The 17,971-nt window shown below is 42.5% G+C and overlaps 2 protein-coding genes across 7 annotated transcripts in view; both read right to left on the bottom strand.

Moving 5' to 3' along the window:
- Nucleotides 1–3,526, bottom strand: part of LOC129824094 (microtubule-associated protein 4-like) — a 54,091-nt gene extending 50,565 nt beyond the window's left edge. For 2 of the 6 annotated variants that reach the window (XM_055883417.1, XM_055883418.1), the window contains exon 1: nt 3,273–3,526. The gene's annotated coding sequence lies outside the window, so the exon portion shown is untranslated. The remainder of the gene's footprint in view (nt 1–3,272) is intronic. The other 4 variants (XM_055883414.1, XM_055883415.1, XM_055883416.1 and 1 more) reach the window with 3 other exon arrangements.
- A 5,326-nt stretch (nt 3,527–8,852) lies between these two features.
- Nucleotides 8,853–17,971, bottom strand: part of LOC129824091 (potassium voltage-gated channel subfamily H member 2-like) — a 39,458-nt gene continuing 30,339 nt past the window's right edge. Inside the window, exons 3-11 of the mRNA XM_055883411.1 lie at nt 17,544–17,940; nt 16,116–16,315; nt 15,564–15,816; nt 14,907–15,100; nt 14,655–14,754; nt 11,787–12,068; nt 11,400–11,601; nt 10,934–11,135; nt 8,853–10,396 (exon numbers count right to left, since the gene is read on the bottom strand). Coding sequence (XP_055739386.1) covers nt 10,043–10,396; nt 10,934–11,135; nt 11,400–11,601; nt 11,787–12,068; nt 14,655–14,754; nt 14,907–15,100; nt 15,564–15,816; nt 16,116–16,315; nt 17,544–17,940 — 2,184 coding nt within the window. The 3' untranslated portion in view covers nt 8,853–10,042. The remainder of the gene's footprint in view (nt 10,397–10,933; nt 11,136–11,399; nt 11,602–11,786; nt 12,069–14,654; nt 14,755–14,906; nt 15,101–15,563; nt 15,817–16,115; nt 16,316–17,543; nt 17,941–17,971) is intronic.

Genomic DNA, 17,971 nt, shown 5'->3' with positions numbered 1-17,971 from the left:
ACAGTCAACCAGTCAGTCACTCAGTCATTCAGTCAGGCCTTAGTCAGAGCACAGTGGTGAGATCTGTATTTACCCCCAGTGTGGACACTCACCTAAATCAACTGACTTGAAGACTAGCTGTGATTGGTGTGTGTGTGTGTGTGTGTGTGTGTGTGTGTGTGTGTGTGTGTGTGTGTGTGTGTGTGTGTGTGTGTGTGTGTGTGTGTGTGTGTGTGTGTGTGTGTGTGTGTGTGTGTGTGTGTGTGTGTGTGTGTGTGTAAACTATAAAGGCTGCATGGAAATACAGGTTCTCTGTTCGAACACAGAAGACAGTGATACAAGTGGTATCACTTGTGGCTTTTGACTCTTTGCTCTTAGTTGAACTTTCAGGGATTCTGGCATTTGTGTTGCTATGTAAACTGCCAGGAATCGTAAATTCCTGTTTAAGTATGTTGAGCTGAAGATGGGATGTGCACCTGACACAGTCCAGTCCATTACAATGGCTCCTGACCCTGGAGTTACTGACCTGCTGGTCCTCCACTCATTGTAATCAGTTCTACTCTCTCATTTAAACTCATATTTTTGCTCCTCTTGGAAACACACACACGTATCCTTCCTTAACAAAGTCTAGCTTTCAAATTACAAATGTACAATCTCTTAGAGAATCATGTCGGATTCATAACACTCAGCATGAACAAGAAGGTATCTCAGAATATATAGCAATGATATAACTCCTCTATTATTTACTGTGACACTAGCAATGAGTAACAAGTGTAGAAACCACCTAACTACACGGCTCCTTGACATTAGTCATCTAGGAAATATTTCTCCAAAGAATCCATTTTCAAACGGAGCCATAGTGGCATCTAATGGGGATGACATCATTCACTCTCCCTTTTTCTACTCCCTTGGATTCTTCTCAAAGGCCCTGGCTCCTTGCCCTCCTCATACAGCACCTTCACATTGTCTCTATTGTTAAGTTCTCTGTTGATGGGAAGCCAAGGCCACTGTGAAAAAAAAGAGGAGGGCTGGTGTCCTCATAGATCACAGTCAGTGGACAGCATCTCATGGTGGAGATGATGAAGATGGTTTATGACAGGAAAGCTAGACATCACCACAGACCAGCAGACCTTGACCTGACACCAAGGCCACGCAGCGGACGAGGGACCACGCAGCGGACGAGGAACCCGCACACCAAGGCATACTGAGCTTCCCCCTTCAACAAACATATGTTGTCGCTTTGGATTTACCTCACTTTGCTCTCATAATGGGGGATAGTTTTTACGGAAAATAGCCTGTTTTCATTTCACACTTTGAATATCCTTTGGTGACTGAGGAGGAGCAATGGAATGATGGACTAGATGGAACAGGAATAGATATTAATATATAGAATTACTAATAAAATCCAGCAAACTGTTATGGCTTTCTTCACTTCAAACAGTCTGAATGACAACTTTAATATTTCACTGCTCTTCTGTGACTGACAGCATCATTAAATAATAATGATAATAAACAGGTCTGTGTGTTTACACAGCCTTAGAGACTTCGTCTTTCATGCTCAAATATCTCTACTCTACAATGACAGTTTGGAATCTGGAACAGAATGGTCTCAAATGTCTGCATGGGTCCAGTGATCTAACAGCCTCTGCAGGAGTAGGAGAGTCCACGATGTCATTGTAGAGTAGAGATACATGAACATGAAAGCCAACATCTCTAAGGCTGTGGTTACACAGGCAGCCCAATTCTGATGTTTTTCACTAATTGGTATTTTGACCAATCAGATCAGCTCTGAAAAATATCTGATGTGAAAAGATCTGATGCGATTGGTCAAAATCAGTGAAAAACATCAGAATTGGGCTGCCTGTTTAAACACAGCCTTAGAGATTTTGTCTTTCATGTTCAGGTATCTCTACTCTACAATGAGATCATGGAATCTCCTACTCCTGCAGAGGCTGTTAGATCACTGGACCCATGCAGACATTTGATACTGAAAGTTAGGTTCTATATTGTTATTTCGTACAAAGCAAAGCAACCTTCAATACATCACTGGAGTGCTTTTTGCTGTACCACACTTCTCTACTCATAGTACCATGGCAATCTGTATGGTATGACTGTCCGGCAAGTCTTTGGGATCGGCCTCTGCTTTGCTTTGTGAATCTTTATGGACAGACACGCTGCTGTGCTGTGCTGTCCCAGTCCATCTAGCTCTGTCTCCCATAATCTGTTGAGGATTGCACTTTAATCCCATCATTCCAGAGGACTGAGATACATTTCATGGCATGCATTAGGCCATCTCTACTAATCCAAGCATGCCTGTCTACTTGTCTGTCTGTGCCATATACAGTCATTTGTCCTTATGTCTGTTGTCTGTCTGCCCGGTCCATTTATCTATAGTCTGTCTGTCTGTCTGTCTGTCTGTCTGTCTGTCTGTCTGTCTGTCTGTCTGTCTGTCTGTCTGTCTGTCTGTCTGTCTGTCTGTCTGACTACATAATCGTTGTTGTGTGACAAGGAGCAATACACCTGAGAATACAAATCTAAACAAGGCAAAGAGCATGGTCTAAGACGACTGCAGGACGTTACAGAGGGCATCGTTCACATGCATACAGAACCATGATTGCACAACACACAATAGGCCTACCTACATGCATGGTACGGCTGCAGTCGAGAGAGAGGGGCACTACACAATACACATTGACGGAGAACAATGCGTCCTAATCCACAGCACAGATACAGCATGGAGAAGGGGCATTGTGTGGTATTCGTCGTTTCCCGCAGGGATGAGCCTTCTGGCAGTGCACTCTTTAAGCCTCTATCGTTGTTATCTTAACGAATTATAATGTCGAAGCTGCATAATATCACATTTATGTAACGACGATCAATGTCAGCTCTGTTGGCGTGGACCTATATGCGATGCGGTGGACACCTGTCTACAGTCAGCATCCTTTGGCCTTAACTCAACTGCGGCACCACAACAAAGAGAATGTTCTGCATTTGTCGTGGTGGGAGTGAATCAAACACGCCCACTGTGGACAGGTAAACATTAATTTGATACATCATGTGATATTGTATAAACAATGAATAGGGCGCATTAGCGTCAGTCAACCAGACTGAAACTGTGCATATTGTGCATATTGTATGCTTCTTGCTACGTAATAAACGTGTAACCATTCATCAATAATTACTAGATCTCTGGGGCATGGAACAATCTAGCAAAACACACAAATATTGCAACCCAGACAATCACCAGACCTGTAGTATTCCCGTCAATTGTCATTATTCATAATTTTACTCACCCTATGCTGTCTCTTTTTGATCAGTTCTCAATGGTTGTCGTGGATGTCGCTGGTTGAAGTCTGTTCCACCTTGTCATACAGTGCGCTTCACTCACTGACCGCAGGAAAAACAGCCCACCTCCTTCGCCCCGCTCAGCCTATCATAGTCGAGAAATGCTGCCGTGTTTTTCGTTTGATTCTCTATGTTTGACGCAGAGATCGTCAGCGGTGCACATGATTGCATCCACGCTCAGGATTCGGCGCCGCGCACCTGTCCTGCAGAGATTCCGCCCACATCTGTTGATGGACAGCTGTTGTGATTGTGCAGAATGAACAATCGTCTCCATCCCTCGACGCAAGTGACGAAATTTGACCAATCATCGTTAACAGTAGATAACAGTTATGTTTACACTGTATGGGCACGATACGTAACCTACTGAATGGCAATATGGAGGCAGCTCTCAATGGAAGTTGCGCATTTTGCCGCCAGTCTCACTCAAATATATGCAAGGATAGCCTACATTCCGTAGTCTCTCTGTTCGTCATCACAATGGAAACATAGCCTGTCTCTCTCAGCCCGTTATTATGAAATCTAATTAGTGTCACAGGCTCATGTGTAACTTTAGCCTACTCTCCCGGATTAATGGTCTGCGGCTGTGTTGCTTTATCGTTGGGCATGTTGCCCTGACCTCAGTGACACTAATAAAAACCTGTCTCTCTCTGTTAATGAGGTAAACAAAGTCAGACCAGCCAGGCTTTAAAACATTTAAGACCATGACCCAAGAAGAGACCCCCGATCCCATCCCACTGCTGCCATCCAAACAGATTCACTTGCTGTGCTGTATTGCAGTGCTTCCTATAAGATTAAGAGGTTACAGGTCTCATTTGATTTGGAATATAATCCCTGGCAGATAATCCCTGGCCATTGTTGGACCAGCCAAATCTAAAGTGCCTTTCATCTATAGTTATGCTGTTGCTGCTTATATATATGCCTACACCTGTTCCCCTCTGACTTTGGTCTTGTCCATCCATCATGGACTATGCATGATATACAGTGCCTTCAGAAAGTATTCAGACCCCTTGACTTTTTCCACAGTTTGTTACGTCACAGCCTTATTGTAAAATGTATTAAATCAAAAATATTCCTCAGCAATCTACACACAATACCATATAATGAAAAAGTGAAAACAGGTTGTTAGAAATTTTAGCAAATGTATATATATATCTTTTTTTAAATACCTTATATATGTAATATATCTACCATACATTATATCGCAATATGAGTCGAAAGTGGGCTCAGTTGCATCCTGTTTTCATTAATCATCCTTGAGCTGTTTCTACAACTTGATTGTATTTGTCTTTATTTGTATTTATTAGGGACCCCATTAGCTGCTGCTGGGGTCCAAACACACCAAAGCACCCACATTACATATACAACTAAATATAAAACAGTGAACTATGTTTGCACTGAATGAGCTAAAGATAAAACAGTACATCATATAACATCACTACACCACCACATATCCACAACACAAAATGTTCAATACCACCATACAACAATATCACAATGTGTGCGCATGCATGTGTCTGTACCTTTGTGTGTGTCTCTTCACAGTCCCCGTTGTTCCAGAAGGCATTTTTTTACCTGCTTTTTAAATCTGATTCTACTGCTTGCATCAGTTACCTGATTGAAGTCCACCTGCGGTAAATTCAATTGGTTAGACATGATGTGGAAAGGCACACACGTGTCTGTATAAGGTCCCACAGTTGACAATGCATGTCAGAGCAAAAACCAAGCCATGAGGTCGAAGGAATTGTCTGTAGAGCTCAGAGACAGGATTGTGTCGAGGCACAGATCTGGGGAAGGGTACCAAAATATTTCTGCAGCATGGAAGGTTCCCAAAAACACAGTGGCCTCCATCATTCTTAAATAGAAGAACTCATTGTAGAGTGGAGACACTTGAGCATGAAAGACTCTCTGAATGCACTGTAATATTGCTATGTCTTTAAATCGCTTCATCAGAGGAGGCTGGTGACTAGAGATATTGGAGAAAAGGATCACTGTAATGGCTGAACAGAATGAACAGAACGGTATCAAACACGTCTACAGTGCATTCAGAAAGTATTCAGACTTCTTGACTTGTTACATTACAGCCTTATTCTAAAATTGATGAAATAGTTTTTTCCCCTCATCAATCTACACACAATACCGCATTATGACAAAGCAAAACCAGGTTTTTAGCATTTTTCACAAATGTATTAAAAATAAAAAACTTAAATATCACATTTACATAGGTGATCAGAACCATTACTCAGTACTTTGTTGAAGCACCTTTGGCAGCAATTACAGCCTCAAGTCTTCTTGGGTAGGATGCTACAATCTTGACACACCTGTATTTGGGGAGTTTCTCCCATTCTTTTCTGCAGATCCTCTCAAGCTTTGTCAGGTTGGATGGGGAGCGTCACTGCACAGCTATTTTCAGGTCTCTCCAGAGGTGCTAGATCGGGTCTAGGCTCTGGCTGGGCCACTCAAGGACATTCAGAGACTTGTCCCGAAGCCACTCCTGCGTTGTCTTGACTGTGTGCTTAGGATCGTTGTTCTGTTGGAAGGTGAACCTTCGCCCCAGTCTGATGTCCTAAACGCTCTGGAGCAGGTTTTCATCAAGGATCTCTCTGTACTTTGCTCCGTTCATCTTTCCCTCAACACTAACAAGTCTCCCAGTCCCTGCTGCTGAAAAACATCCCCACAGCATGATGCTGCCAGCACCCTGCTTCACCATAGGGATGGTGCAAGGTTTCCTCCAGACATGACGCTTGACATTCAGGTCCAAGAGTTCAATCTTGGTTTCATCAGACCAGAGAATTTGTTTCTCATGGTCTGAGAGTCCTTTAGATGCATTTTGGAAAACTCCAAGCTGGTTGTCATGTGCCTTTTACTGAGGAGTGGCTTCTGTCTGGCCACTCTACCATAAAGGCCTGATTGGTGGAGTGCTGCAGAGATGGTTGTCCTTCTGGAAGGTTCTTCCATCTCCACAGAGGAACTCTGGAGCTCTATCAGAGTGACCATCAGGTTCTTGGTCACCTCCCTGACCAAGGCCATTCTCCCCCGATTGCTCAGTTCGGCCAGGTAGCCAGCTCTAGGAAGAGTCTTCATGGTTCCAAACTTCATAATTTTAAGAATTTTTATTTATTTATTTATTTAACCTTTATTTAACCAGGTAGGCAAATTGAGAACACGTTCTCATTTACAATTGCGACCTGGCCAAGATAAAGCAAAGCAGTTCGACACATACAACAACACATAGTTACACATGGAGTAAAACAAACATATAGTCAATAATACAGTGAAAAAAAATAAAAAATAAGTCTATATACAATGTGAGCAAGTGAGGTGAGTTAAGGGAGGTGAAGGCAAACAAATATATGTATAAATAAATAAAAATATAAAAGGCCATGGAGGCGAAGTGAGTACAACACAGCAAGTCAAATAGAAACCAAAAAAAAAACACTGGAATGGTTGGTTTAAGGTCATGGTTTATGGTCATTTTAAGAATGATGAAGGCCACTGTGTTCTTGGTGACCTTCAATGCGCCGCAGATTTGTGCCTCGACACAATCCTGTCTCGGAGTTCTATGGACAATTCCTTTCACCTCAAAGAGGTCTGAATACTGATGTAAATAAGGTATTTCTGTTTTATTTTTAATACATTTGCAAAAATTTATAAAAACCTGTTTTCACTTTGTCATTATGGGGTATTGTGTGTAGATTGATCAGGATTTTTTTTTTAATCCATTTTAGAATAAGGCTGAAACATAACAAAATGTGGAAAAAGTCAAGGGGTCTGAATCTTTCCAAATGCACTGTATATATATATGACCTCTGTAATTTCAAAAGGGTATCTCGGGACATGATAGTGACCGGCCGTTTTTTGAGTTACTGTAGATTTGCATAGGCCTTATTTCCAGATCAGTGTAGGGCTTTTGTCTGAAGCGTATACACATAGTCATGAATTCGTATTAAATATCTTTCCACTGAAAGTCATATTGTTGATGTTTAGTAAAACACATATGAATAAACATGTGATAAGACACATGCATTGGCCTGTTCAATTGGTCATTTGTTTGAATAGCTTTAAGGTGTCATGACGTTGGCCTGGGGGTAGGTTTATGACAGTCATAAATACCCCCCCCCCCCCCTTTCCTCTCCCTACTCTACTGATGTGACATTAGAAAGCCCCTTTGGTTAACATAGAGATTCTGGGAACATCAGAAGTTTGGGGGAAATTAACTATATTCTGGTAATCCGACCAAGTGAACATATGCGGTGGTACTTAAGGTATATTATGTCAGTTCGGTTGCCCTCTGACACATTCTCATCAATGATAGAATGACATAAACTCTACTGTGGAAAGTCTAAACGTCAGAGGTATCGGATTCACATGGAATTGTTGTTTAATTCAAATGTTTGAATATGAAATTATTTGTGAAGAGATTAAATGTAATTTTAGCTTCCAAATTAGAGATTTGGGTTTTCATAAGTTTAGGGCTCTGCTCAACCAGTGGCCCGCCCCTGTGAAGAGACATGGGTTATAAACTTTTCAGACACACCCCTCTCCCTCCACTATATAAGCCATTGACAAAAATTTAACCTCCTGTTCCCGAGGATGTGAGGACGACGGTCCTATGTCAGAATGGTTCAGATAATAACTACAGAACGAAGCCAACCTCAGCATGAGCTTTGGTTGCGAATGGTATGAACTTTGAACTCTTATTCACTATAGAAGTGATACCTCCTAGATGTTGTTAGCAACAGCAGCTGCAAACGTAAATTAGGACAGACAGAGTATCCAGTCTACCACTCAGCAGCAGCAGCAGAGACATTCTTCAAAGGACAAAGGACCCGGCTGGGCAACACGGCCTTCCATCTACCACCAGCCCACCGAAGCACAGCTCAGAGTAAATATTTATTGCATTTTCCTTTTCCAAATGGGCGGTAATTTAGAATGTATAAGATATTTTATTTACGATAGCACAGCTTCGCCCTTTTTCCTCAGTCTTCCCGCTCTTTCACTCAAACCCAGCCCTTTTCTTTTGTGTAACAAGCTGTCATATCTGTTCCGCCCGCTAGGGACGTTTTCCTTTATGACGTAATTTCTAATCAAGGTATGATTTATTCTGTGTATATGTAATTATGTGTGATTTAGTTAGGTATTTAGTAAATAAATAATTAAACCCAATTTTGTATTGATGATTCAACTTGTTAGCCAGGGTTCGTGAAGATAACCAAGAATTTACAACTTTCAGATGAGACTGAAATAAGGTGACGATTAATATTGACTGCTATTGATGTAAAATATTACTAGGTCTTTATGAGTTTATTCGGAAGATAACAGCTCTATAAATATTATTTTGTGGTGCCCGTCCTCTCTAGTTAATTACATTTACATGATTAGCTCAATCAGGTAATATTAATTACGGAGAAAGTATTTTATAGAATAGCATGTCATAAAACTTCATCCGGCATAGCCAAAGACACGACAAAGGTATGACCCATACACAAAACAATGCATTTCTTGTTAATCTTTTTATTCAAGAGTAGCATTAAAATTTTCATTATCAAAGTTAAATCAAACTACACGGTAACTCTATTCAATTGATTCAATAAATACTGTACCCTGGCCAAAATCTGCAACCAGCAATAACTGTATCTGATATTTACATTATATCCCTACATCACAAGCTACTTTCCTTGCAGTAATCTATTTCCCAGAACTGGACAGTAACACACCTATAACAATAGGATAAGTAAGGGTACTACTTAGACTGACAATGAATCAATAAACCATAACAATAGATTCTTTAAATATATACAAATGCATTTTCAATAAATCATTCAATCTAAATCTTTCATAAAACAAGAGACAGAATATTTTAGTTTAGGTTGTAACACATGCAGGTCCTGCCCTTAAATGTGTAAACAGTGGCATTTTAGCAGTGGCATTACACTTGTCTTTGCTTTTTACAGTAACTGAGTAGTCTGTCTTCTGGAGTCAGAGAGAGAAGGGAGGTGAATGGTCCCAGTTGGCCAGCCTGCATCATGGAATATTAATGTGTTCTGATAGATACTTCATTCAGTAGATTATATCATCATTCTGTAATCCTCTGCTGGCCTGGGATTGGAAATTGTGTCATCATTCAGCGCCCCCGCCATCTCATTTAACATTTAGGCTAACTCAAGGACAAAGGAGAGAAGAAACCACATCATTAACACCATGATAAGAGAACAGAAAAATTGTACAGTTTGCATATTGCGTGCTAATATAGTTCAGTAATTCAAGGACTTGACATGGATCCCAGAATTCATGGCTTTTAGCCATTGAGACGGACAGCCGGTACAGCTTCATCAGTAGACCAGTGAAACTTAGCAACATCTCTCCCATCTCTCCCATCACAACTACACAAGACAAAACAGAAAGTAATGTTAGCCCGGCTAACACTCCAGCTGACCCCTACATGGAGACAACAAGGACATATAGAGACAGATATTGACTAACAACAACAAATAGGTTTCCATATACAATACTGCAAATGGTAGTATACATTTGTGAAAAGATATGCTTTGAGGACCATAATGACCAAAAACTCTTCTTATCCGAAGCCCAGGATATTGCATTTCAGGAGCAGAGAGGGAAGCAGTTTGGATATGTTTCTGTTTGACTACATACTCTTCTGACTCCATGTCCATAAACAGGGAGACTGTTAGTGTTACACATACAGTGCCATGGATGGCCCCTAACTCCCAGGGTCAGAGCTGTATCTGTGTGCAGTTGTCCAGGGGCTCTCCAGGTCCAGAGCTGTGTGTTTCCCAGGCAGGGAGAGCCGCCGCCGCCGGCCATATGAGGGCTCTGACTGGGCCAATCCTGGCCCTGACCCCGGCACTGACTCTGAGAAGTTCCCATGTTTGACCAGGCTTAAGGGCACAGTATCTGGATGGCTGGACAAGCCCAGGGGTTGATGCTCTGGCTGGATGCTAATGCGAAGATGCTGAGTCTGGGGGAGTGTCTCCAGGACTGGGGTTGGCTCCATGCTGTGCAGAGACTCACAGGACTTGGAAGGGCTGTCGTCAAAGTCTGTGTCGACCAAGAACTGAGGTAAAGAACAAGAGTGAGAGGTGAGAAGAATCATAAGATGATCTACAGTACACAACTACAGAATACCCTCTCAGAGTGAACATAGAAACATAAAAGTGGGAGAAATGGTTGATATACAGTAGGCTAGATAAGACAGACTGATCAGTTGTTTGCTATGGATCCAGACTAGTGATGATAGTCCCAACCAGCTGATGACCTACATCCACAGTGGGTTAGACCAGACCACCTGGTGGGCTTAGCGGATTTCCACCCAACATCCTATTGTTAATGGTGTCTTAAACCCAATGTTTTTGCACAAAAACAAATGCTCTCAAACCAATGTGCTGCTATCACACTGATGACACAACCGCAACTGCACTTCGTGACCTTAATACCGACAAAGAATGTCAGTATTGTCAGTAAATCAACTGCACTAAATTGATAACCAGGTTCAATCTAAAAACAATCACTTGGAAGATGTGTCTTTCATCAACCAAAATGCTTTGAATGTCCCACATCAGTGTGCTCAGTTGCAAATTGTGGTATACAGTACCTGTGAGAAGGAGGCTAGGATCTCTGTGTCCAGTGGTGAGGCAGGCTGCACCAGCCTTTCTGCAGGCTTGGGGGTGAGGGTGGGGGTGACAGACGGTTCAGGGTAGGAGGACACTGTGCTGTAGGCCGGGGGCACCAGCACCATCTGTCTCTGAAGCAGCTGCATGATGGCCCCGATGTCTGTTGACATCCGTGACTCCAATCTGAGGGATCCCAGTAGAGTAGTCAGAATCTACAACCACAGCTACAACCACATTTAAACCTCAAGCCTTCCATCCTTACAGTACCCAATGACACTATAGTAAAAGGTTATTGTAAAAAGTATTTGTGTCATCTTATTATCGCTCAGTTAAAGGGAGACAGTCTCCCAACAGCAAAGGTTTGGGATGTCATTGACTGCATCCCAATGGCACCCTATACCCTGGGCCCTGGTCAAAAGTAGTGCACTAAATATGGAATTAGCAGACCTGTAGAGCTGTCTCTGCAGCAGGTCCAGCCTGTTCTCTAGCTCGCTCCCCTGCCGTCGGTTGTTGCTGCTCAGGGCAACGTTGTGAGTGGGAGGATGAAGGGGAGGGGAGGGCAGGCTGTGGCAGGGTACATCCTGATAGTGCTGCTGCTCGCGGCTCTCCCCCCAGAAACTGAAGATGTTGGAGACACCTGAGATAGCCCCTGATAGAAAGTGGAAGTTAGACTGACAGCTAGTCCAGCTCATACAATATCTACATCAGATGCATACAGTATACTGTACTGACATGAATAGCAGCATGTGTGGCTATTATATTGGTGCATCAATGGGATCTAACACAAAGGCAAAAGTTTTGTATAAAAGTGGTGCTCATGAATGGATTGTCTACCTGAGAGAGCGTTGCAGGTGTTGCCAGTTTTCTGGTTCATCTCATCTTCTGAAGCACTGCTGATGTTGAGGATGGTGGTTTCACTATAGGGCGTCCGCATTAATGAAGTTGGATGTACAGGGCTGGTTAACACTGACTCCTCATCTCCGCTGGAGTGGGAAGAAGAATAAACTGAGTTCCTCAGCCCCTCAAACTCTGTGTTCTGCCCATCTCCCTCGTCTCTGGAGCTCTGGCCTCTGGCACTGCGGACAGGTCTCTGGGATAGATTGGTCTCCCCTGCATCTGTGAGGCAAGGCAGAGAACGCAGAAAGTTTGTCCCAAATGGTATCCTATTCCCCATTTAGTGCACTACTTCTGACTAGGGCCTATAGGGTAGTGCACAGGGAATAGTGTGCACCTTGGGATGCACTTAAACACTGAGTATACCAAACAATAGGAACACCTTCCTAATATTGAGTTTCACCCCCTTTTGCCCTCAGAACAGCCTCAATTCGTCGGGGCATGGACTCTACAAGGTGTCGAAAGCGTTCCACAAGAACGCTGGCCCATGTTGACTCCATTCTTGATACACACAAGAAACTGTTGAGGGTGAAAAACCCAGCAGCATTGCAATTCTTGACACAAACCGGTGCACCTGGCATCTACTACCATACCCTGTTCAAGGGCACTTAAATATTTTGTCTTGCCCATTTACCCTCTGAATCACACACATACACAATCTATGTCTAAATTGTCTCAAGGCTTAAAAATCCTTCTTTAACCTGTCTCCTCCCGTTCATCTATATTGATTGAAGTGGATTTAACAAGTGACATAAATAAGGGATCATAGATTTCACCTGGATTCACCTGGTCAGTCTATGTCATGGAAAGAGCAGGTGTTCTTATTGTTTGTATACTTAGTGTGGATAGAACAGACTTAGAACAGTCTAAATTGAAGCAAGTGTGATTAACCTGTTGAGGCTAGGGGGTGCTGTTGTCACTATTTATGTAAATCGTGTAATTTTTTAAACGGCTTCCTACTAAATTCTTGATCGTACAATATGCATATTATTACTATTATTGGATAGAAAACAGTCTATAGTTTCTATAGGCGTTGGAATTTTGTCTCTGAGTGGAACAGAACTCATTCTACAGCAATTTCCCTGACATGGAGTCAGATTTCACACATTTTGGCCCCTGATCTGGAGTCAGTTTGAAGGCCACTGTTATAGCTATGAGCATACAGACACAGCTTACGTCTTCCCCTGGATGCCTTTACGTGATGACGATTTGAATGGTGTCGATTGCCCAATCACAGAAACTATAAATCAAAAAAACCTGTAGGTAGGAACTCTTTTCCAGCTGCGTCAGGCGCGCGGAGGACACCGACCCGCACTTGTTCCAAGCATTAGTGTAGGGAGTAATATTTCTCCGGTCATGTTTCTACTCGTTATAGGAGTTAAAAACATCATAAGGTAGTTAATTTAAACCGTTTTATAGCAATTTATACCCGTTTAGTGCGATTTTGGGACATTTATTTCTGAGACTTTTCGAAGAGCCGGGCAGGTTTCCAGTTCATGCCGAACGCAGTTGGCATTTCCACATGGCAAGAGGACAGCTTTCGACCAAAAGACGATTAGACCCAATAAAGGATTCTTTGACCAAGATTCTGATGGAAGAACAGCTCAAAGTAGGAACAATTTATTATGATAAATCGTGTTTCTGTCGAAAAATGTTAATGGCTTAGGACGCCATCTTGTTTGACGTAGCTTCGCTTGGCGCAAACTGTATTGAAAAGTAAGGATAATTTAAAAAATGTAATTCCGCGATTGTATTAAGAATTAAATTGTCTATCAATCGCTGTCCACCCTGTATTTTTTAGTCAAGTTTATGAGTATTTATGTATAAGACTAGATCACTGTCTAATATGGTGCACGACATTGTCTGACCAGCTGAGCTACTTTTGTCATTGTCTAACCATGACTTTGGTGGCTAAATATGCACATTTTCGAACAAACTGTATATGGATTGTGTAATATGATGTTACAGGAGTGTCATCGGAAGAATTCTGAGAAGGTTAGTGAAAAAATTAATATATTTTGGCGATGTTTACGTTATCGCTCTCTTTGGCTAGAATCAATGCTCTGGTAACGTTTGCATATGTGGTATGCTAATATAACGATTTATTGTGTTTTTGCTGTAAGACACATAGAAAATCTGAAATATTGTCTGTATTCACAGGATCTGTGTCTTTCGATTAGTGTATGCTGTGTATTTTTACAAAATGTTTGATGATTAGTAGTTAGGTAAACACGTTGCTCATTGTAATTATTCTAGTCCATTTGTGACGGTGGGTGCAATTGTAAACTATGACATCTACCTGAAATATGCACATTTTTCTAACAAAACCTATCCTATACCATAAATATGTTATCAGACTGTCATCTGATGAGTTTTTTTCTTGGTTAGTGGCTATCAATATCTTAGTTTAGCTGAATTGGTGATAGCTACTGGTGTTGGTGGACAAAGAAAAGATGGTGGATTATGCTAATGTGTTTAGCTAATAGATTTACATCTTTACATATTGTGTCTTCCCTGTAAAACATTTTAAAAATCGGACATGTTGGCTGGATTCACAAGATCTGTGTCTTTCATTAGCTGTATTGGACTTTAATGTGTGAAAGTTAAATATTTTAAAAAAATATTTTTTTTGAATTTCGCGGCTCTGCCTTTTCAGTGGGGGTGGGGGGGGCACCCCCGCTAGCGGCACCCCAGTCCTAGACAGGTTAATGCAAATTGAATGGGTTTACTCAAATCAAACTGAATTACACATAACAATCTAATCTAGCTGCGTGCTAGTCAGAGTACTTGACTAACAGGGTACCACACCTCTGTCCAAGCTGAGAGACAGGTTTTGTCTGGGAATGCGATGGTTGACTCCACCATGGTCAGAGTCCTTACTGCTCATTGAGCCAGCAACCGTGGCAGTCTGAAAAACAGTGAGAAGAAATAGAGGGATTTTTTGTCAAAACTTTTGAATTCCAACAATCAAATGTAAAGATAAGAGACAGCATATTCCTCTGAATCTCACTTTCTGGCAAGGAATTAGTGACAAAATTCTTTAACAAAAAGCCCACTCACATCCCGGAGGTTGAAGGTGATCTCCAGGTTCCCCCAGAAGTAGTCAGAGAACTCGGGATACATGTCCAGCACCTCCAGCATGTCCTCTCTGTGGATCTTATGGAGGTCACAGTAGGTCAGAGCCCTCACGTCGGCATTGGACTTCCCTGGACGGGCATACATGTTAATGGGCTCTCCGAAGATGTCATTCTTACCTGCAGGAAAGAAAAGAGAGATTGTTTACTGGATGTATCTACATTAGATTATACCATATCTATTTAAAACATGATCAAAATAGATATATGATATGCTTCAGATATTTTGGATATTCAGAGACAACGTGTTATTAATTCATATGTAATTCACTTTTTCTGTATTCATTTGTAGTGATTTACAAGGTTTCAAATGGATGTGATCGCTCATATTTTTGTGACTAACCCATAGTAACCACTAGATGAGGATGTTACGCTAAACATTGTGGAGGGTTATGAGGCATATCAAGGAGTGGAGGAGATGAGAGAGACTGGGTTGAAAGCCTCTGCAACAATATACAGGTTAAAAGCCAGAAGGTTAAAAGCCACTGCTTTAGGATAGGGCTGATATTACCAAGTCAAGTCAATTCAAATCAAGTCCATTTTTATTGTGCCATATGGAAATGCAGTATAGATGATATCCTACCCAGGATGGCCACTACCACATCCCCTCTCAGGATCTCTATGGAGCCACGGGAGATGAAGTAAAGAGCTGAGATGATGTCACCGGCGTGAACCAGGGTGTCGCCTGGCGGGGCATGGGTGGTCTTAAACCTCATGGCCAGGGCCCGCAGGCAGCCCTTAGTGGAGCCCTTGAAGGCCTTACAGTTCTGCAGCAGGGTGCGGTTGAGGTGCAGGCAGATATCAGCCTGCAAGCACTCTGGGAAGCCCTTCAGCACCTGGACAACATAGAGGAGTGGACAGACATCAGTTGGTTTGTCTTTTGTGTCGACCACTGCGTGTTGCCTTTTTACAAGTACTACTTTGTGTCCATTTCGCCACACTTAAATGACCAGAACAAGTAGCTGTGTGTGTGTGTGTGTGTGTGTGTGTGTGTGTGTGTGTGTGTGTGTGTGTGTGTGTGTGTGTGTGTGTGTGTGTGAGAGTGAGAGTGAGAGTGAGAGTGAGAGAGAGAGAGAGAGAGAGAGAGAGAGAGAGAGAGAGAGAGAGAGAGAGAGAGAGAGAGAGAGTGACTCACAGCATTCATATCAATGCCATTAGTGTAGGACCAGGCATGTTGGAAGTACTCTTCCAGCCGCTGCCTCAGTGGGTTGGGGATCTGGTGGAACCGGATGAATTCTCGAACCCGCAGCATCTGGGTGTGGTAGCGAGCTGTGCCGGAGTAGAGCCGCTGGATGATGGCTGACACATTACCAAATATGCTAGCATACATCAGAGCTGTTGATAGACAGAGAGAACAGAGATAGAGGTTTTGGCATATTTCCAAAAAAGAAACATAACATTACAATCCTAGGAAAACATGATGATTTTGTGCATGTATGGGGCTGTAGTGGAGCAGGTTGAGAGCTTCAAGTTCCTTGGCGTCCACATCACCAACAACTAACATGGTCCAAGCACATCAAGACAGTCGTGAAGAGGGCACACAAAACCTATTCCCCCTCAGGCGACTGAAAAGATTTGGCATGGGTCCTCAGATCCTCAAAACGTTCTACAGCTGCACCATCGAGGGCATCCTGACTGGTTGCATCACTGCCTAGTATGGCAACTGCTCGGCCTCCGACCGCAAAGACCTATAGAGGGTAGTGCGTACGGCCCAGTACATCACTGGGGCAAAGCTTCCTGCCATCCAGGACCTCTATACCAGGCGGTGTCAGAGGAAGGCCCTAAAAATTGTCAAAGACTACTCCAGCCACCCTAGTCATAGACTGTTCTCTTTGCTACCGCATGACAAGCGGTACCGGAACGCCAAGACTATGTCCAGGAGGCTTCTAAACAGCTTCTACCGCCAACCATAAGACTCCTGAACATCTAATCAAATGGCTACCCAGACTATTTGCATTTCCCCCGACCCCCTCATTTCACACTGCTGCTACTCTGTTATTATCTATGCATAGTCACTTTAATAACTCTACCTACATGTACATACTGTATTACCTCAATTACCTCAAGTAACTGGTGCCCCCGCACATTGACTCTATACCTGTATATATAGCTGTGTATAGCTTCGCAATTGTTATTTTACTACTGCTCTTGAATTATTTGCTACTTTATTTCTTCTTCTTTTTTTTTAAAGGTTTTAATTTAAATTGTATTTTTTGACTGCATTGTTGGTTATGGCTTGTAAGTAAGCATTTCACTGTAAGGTCTACTACACCTGATGTATTTGGCGCATGTGACAAATAGCATTTGATTTGATCAAAATGTACAGCTTTTTATATTATTAGATACGATACAGTAAAATGAACATTCCTGGGGGAGAATTGCCTTGGGCAGTGGGCACGAGATGTGGCTGTCCAATAGGTTGAACACATCCCACAAACATAATCCATAATTACACATTGTCCATTCATGTGTTGTCAAATTTCAAATCATGGGTTAATAGAGGCATAGCGTGTATATTAAGTAAGACTTATTTGTGTATTGAGGGTTAATAATTGTGACTTACAGCCGATGAGCATGACGCAGATAGAGAAGATCTTCTCAGAGTTGGTGTTGGGTGAGATGTTTCCAAAGCCCACGCTGGTCAGGCTACTGAAGGTAAAGTAGAGCGCTGTCACATACTTGTCCCTTATGGAGGGACCTGACCCTGGTATAGTCTGATTGTAGGGTTTTCCGAGCTGGTCACCCAGAGAGTCCAGCCAGCCAATCCGGGCTGCTCCTGCACGCTCCACATTACCAATGGCGTACCAAATACAGGCCAGCCAATGAGCTATGAGGGCAAAGGTACACATGAGGAGGAATAGGACGGCCGCTCCGTATTCAGAGTATCGGTCCAGCTTCCGAGCTACGCGCACCAATCGCAGCAGCCGAGCAGTCTTCAACAGACCAATCAGGGTTGTTGTCTAAAATGGTATAAGTCAGAAAGAGGTCAAA

Source organism: Salvelinus fontinalis, chromosome 26 (assembly GCF_029448725.1).
Source record: "Salvelinus fontinalis isolate EN_2023a chromosome 26, ASM2944872v1, whole genome shotgun sequence".
Taxonomy (NCBI): Eukaryota; Metazoa; Chordata; class Actinopteri; order Salmoniformes; family Salmonidae; genus Salvelinus; species Salvelinus fontinalis.
Note: the sequence above shows the minus strand (reverse complement) of the source record. Positions and strands in the feature narration are given on the sequence as shown.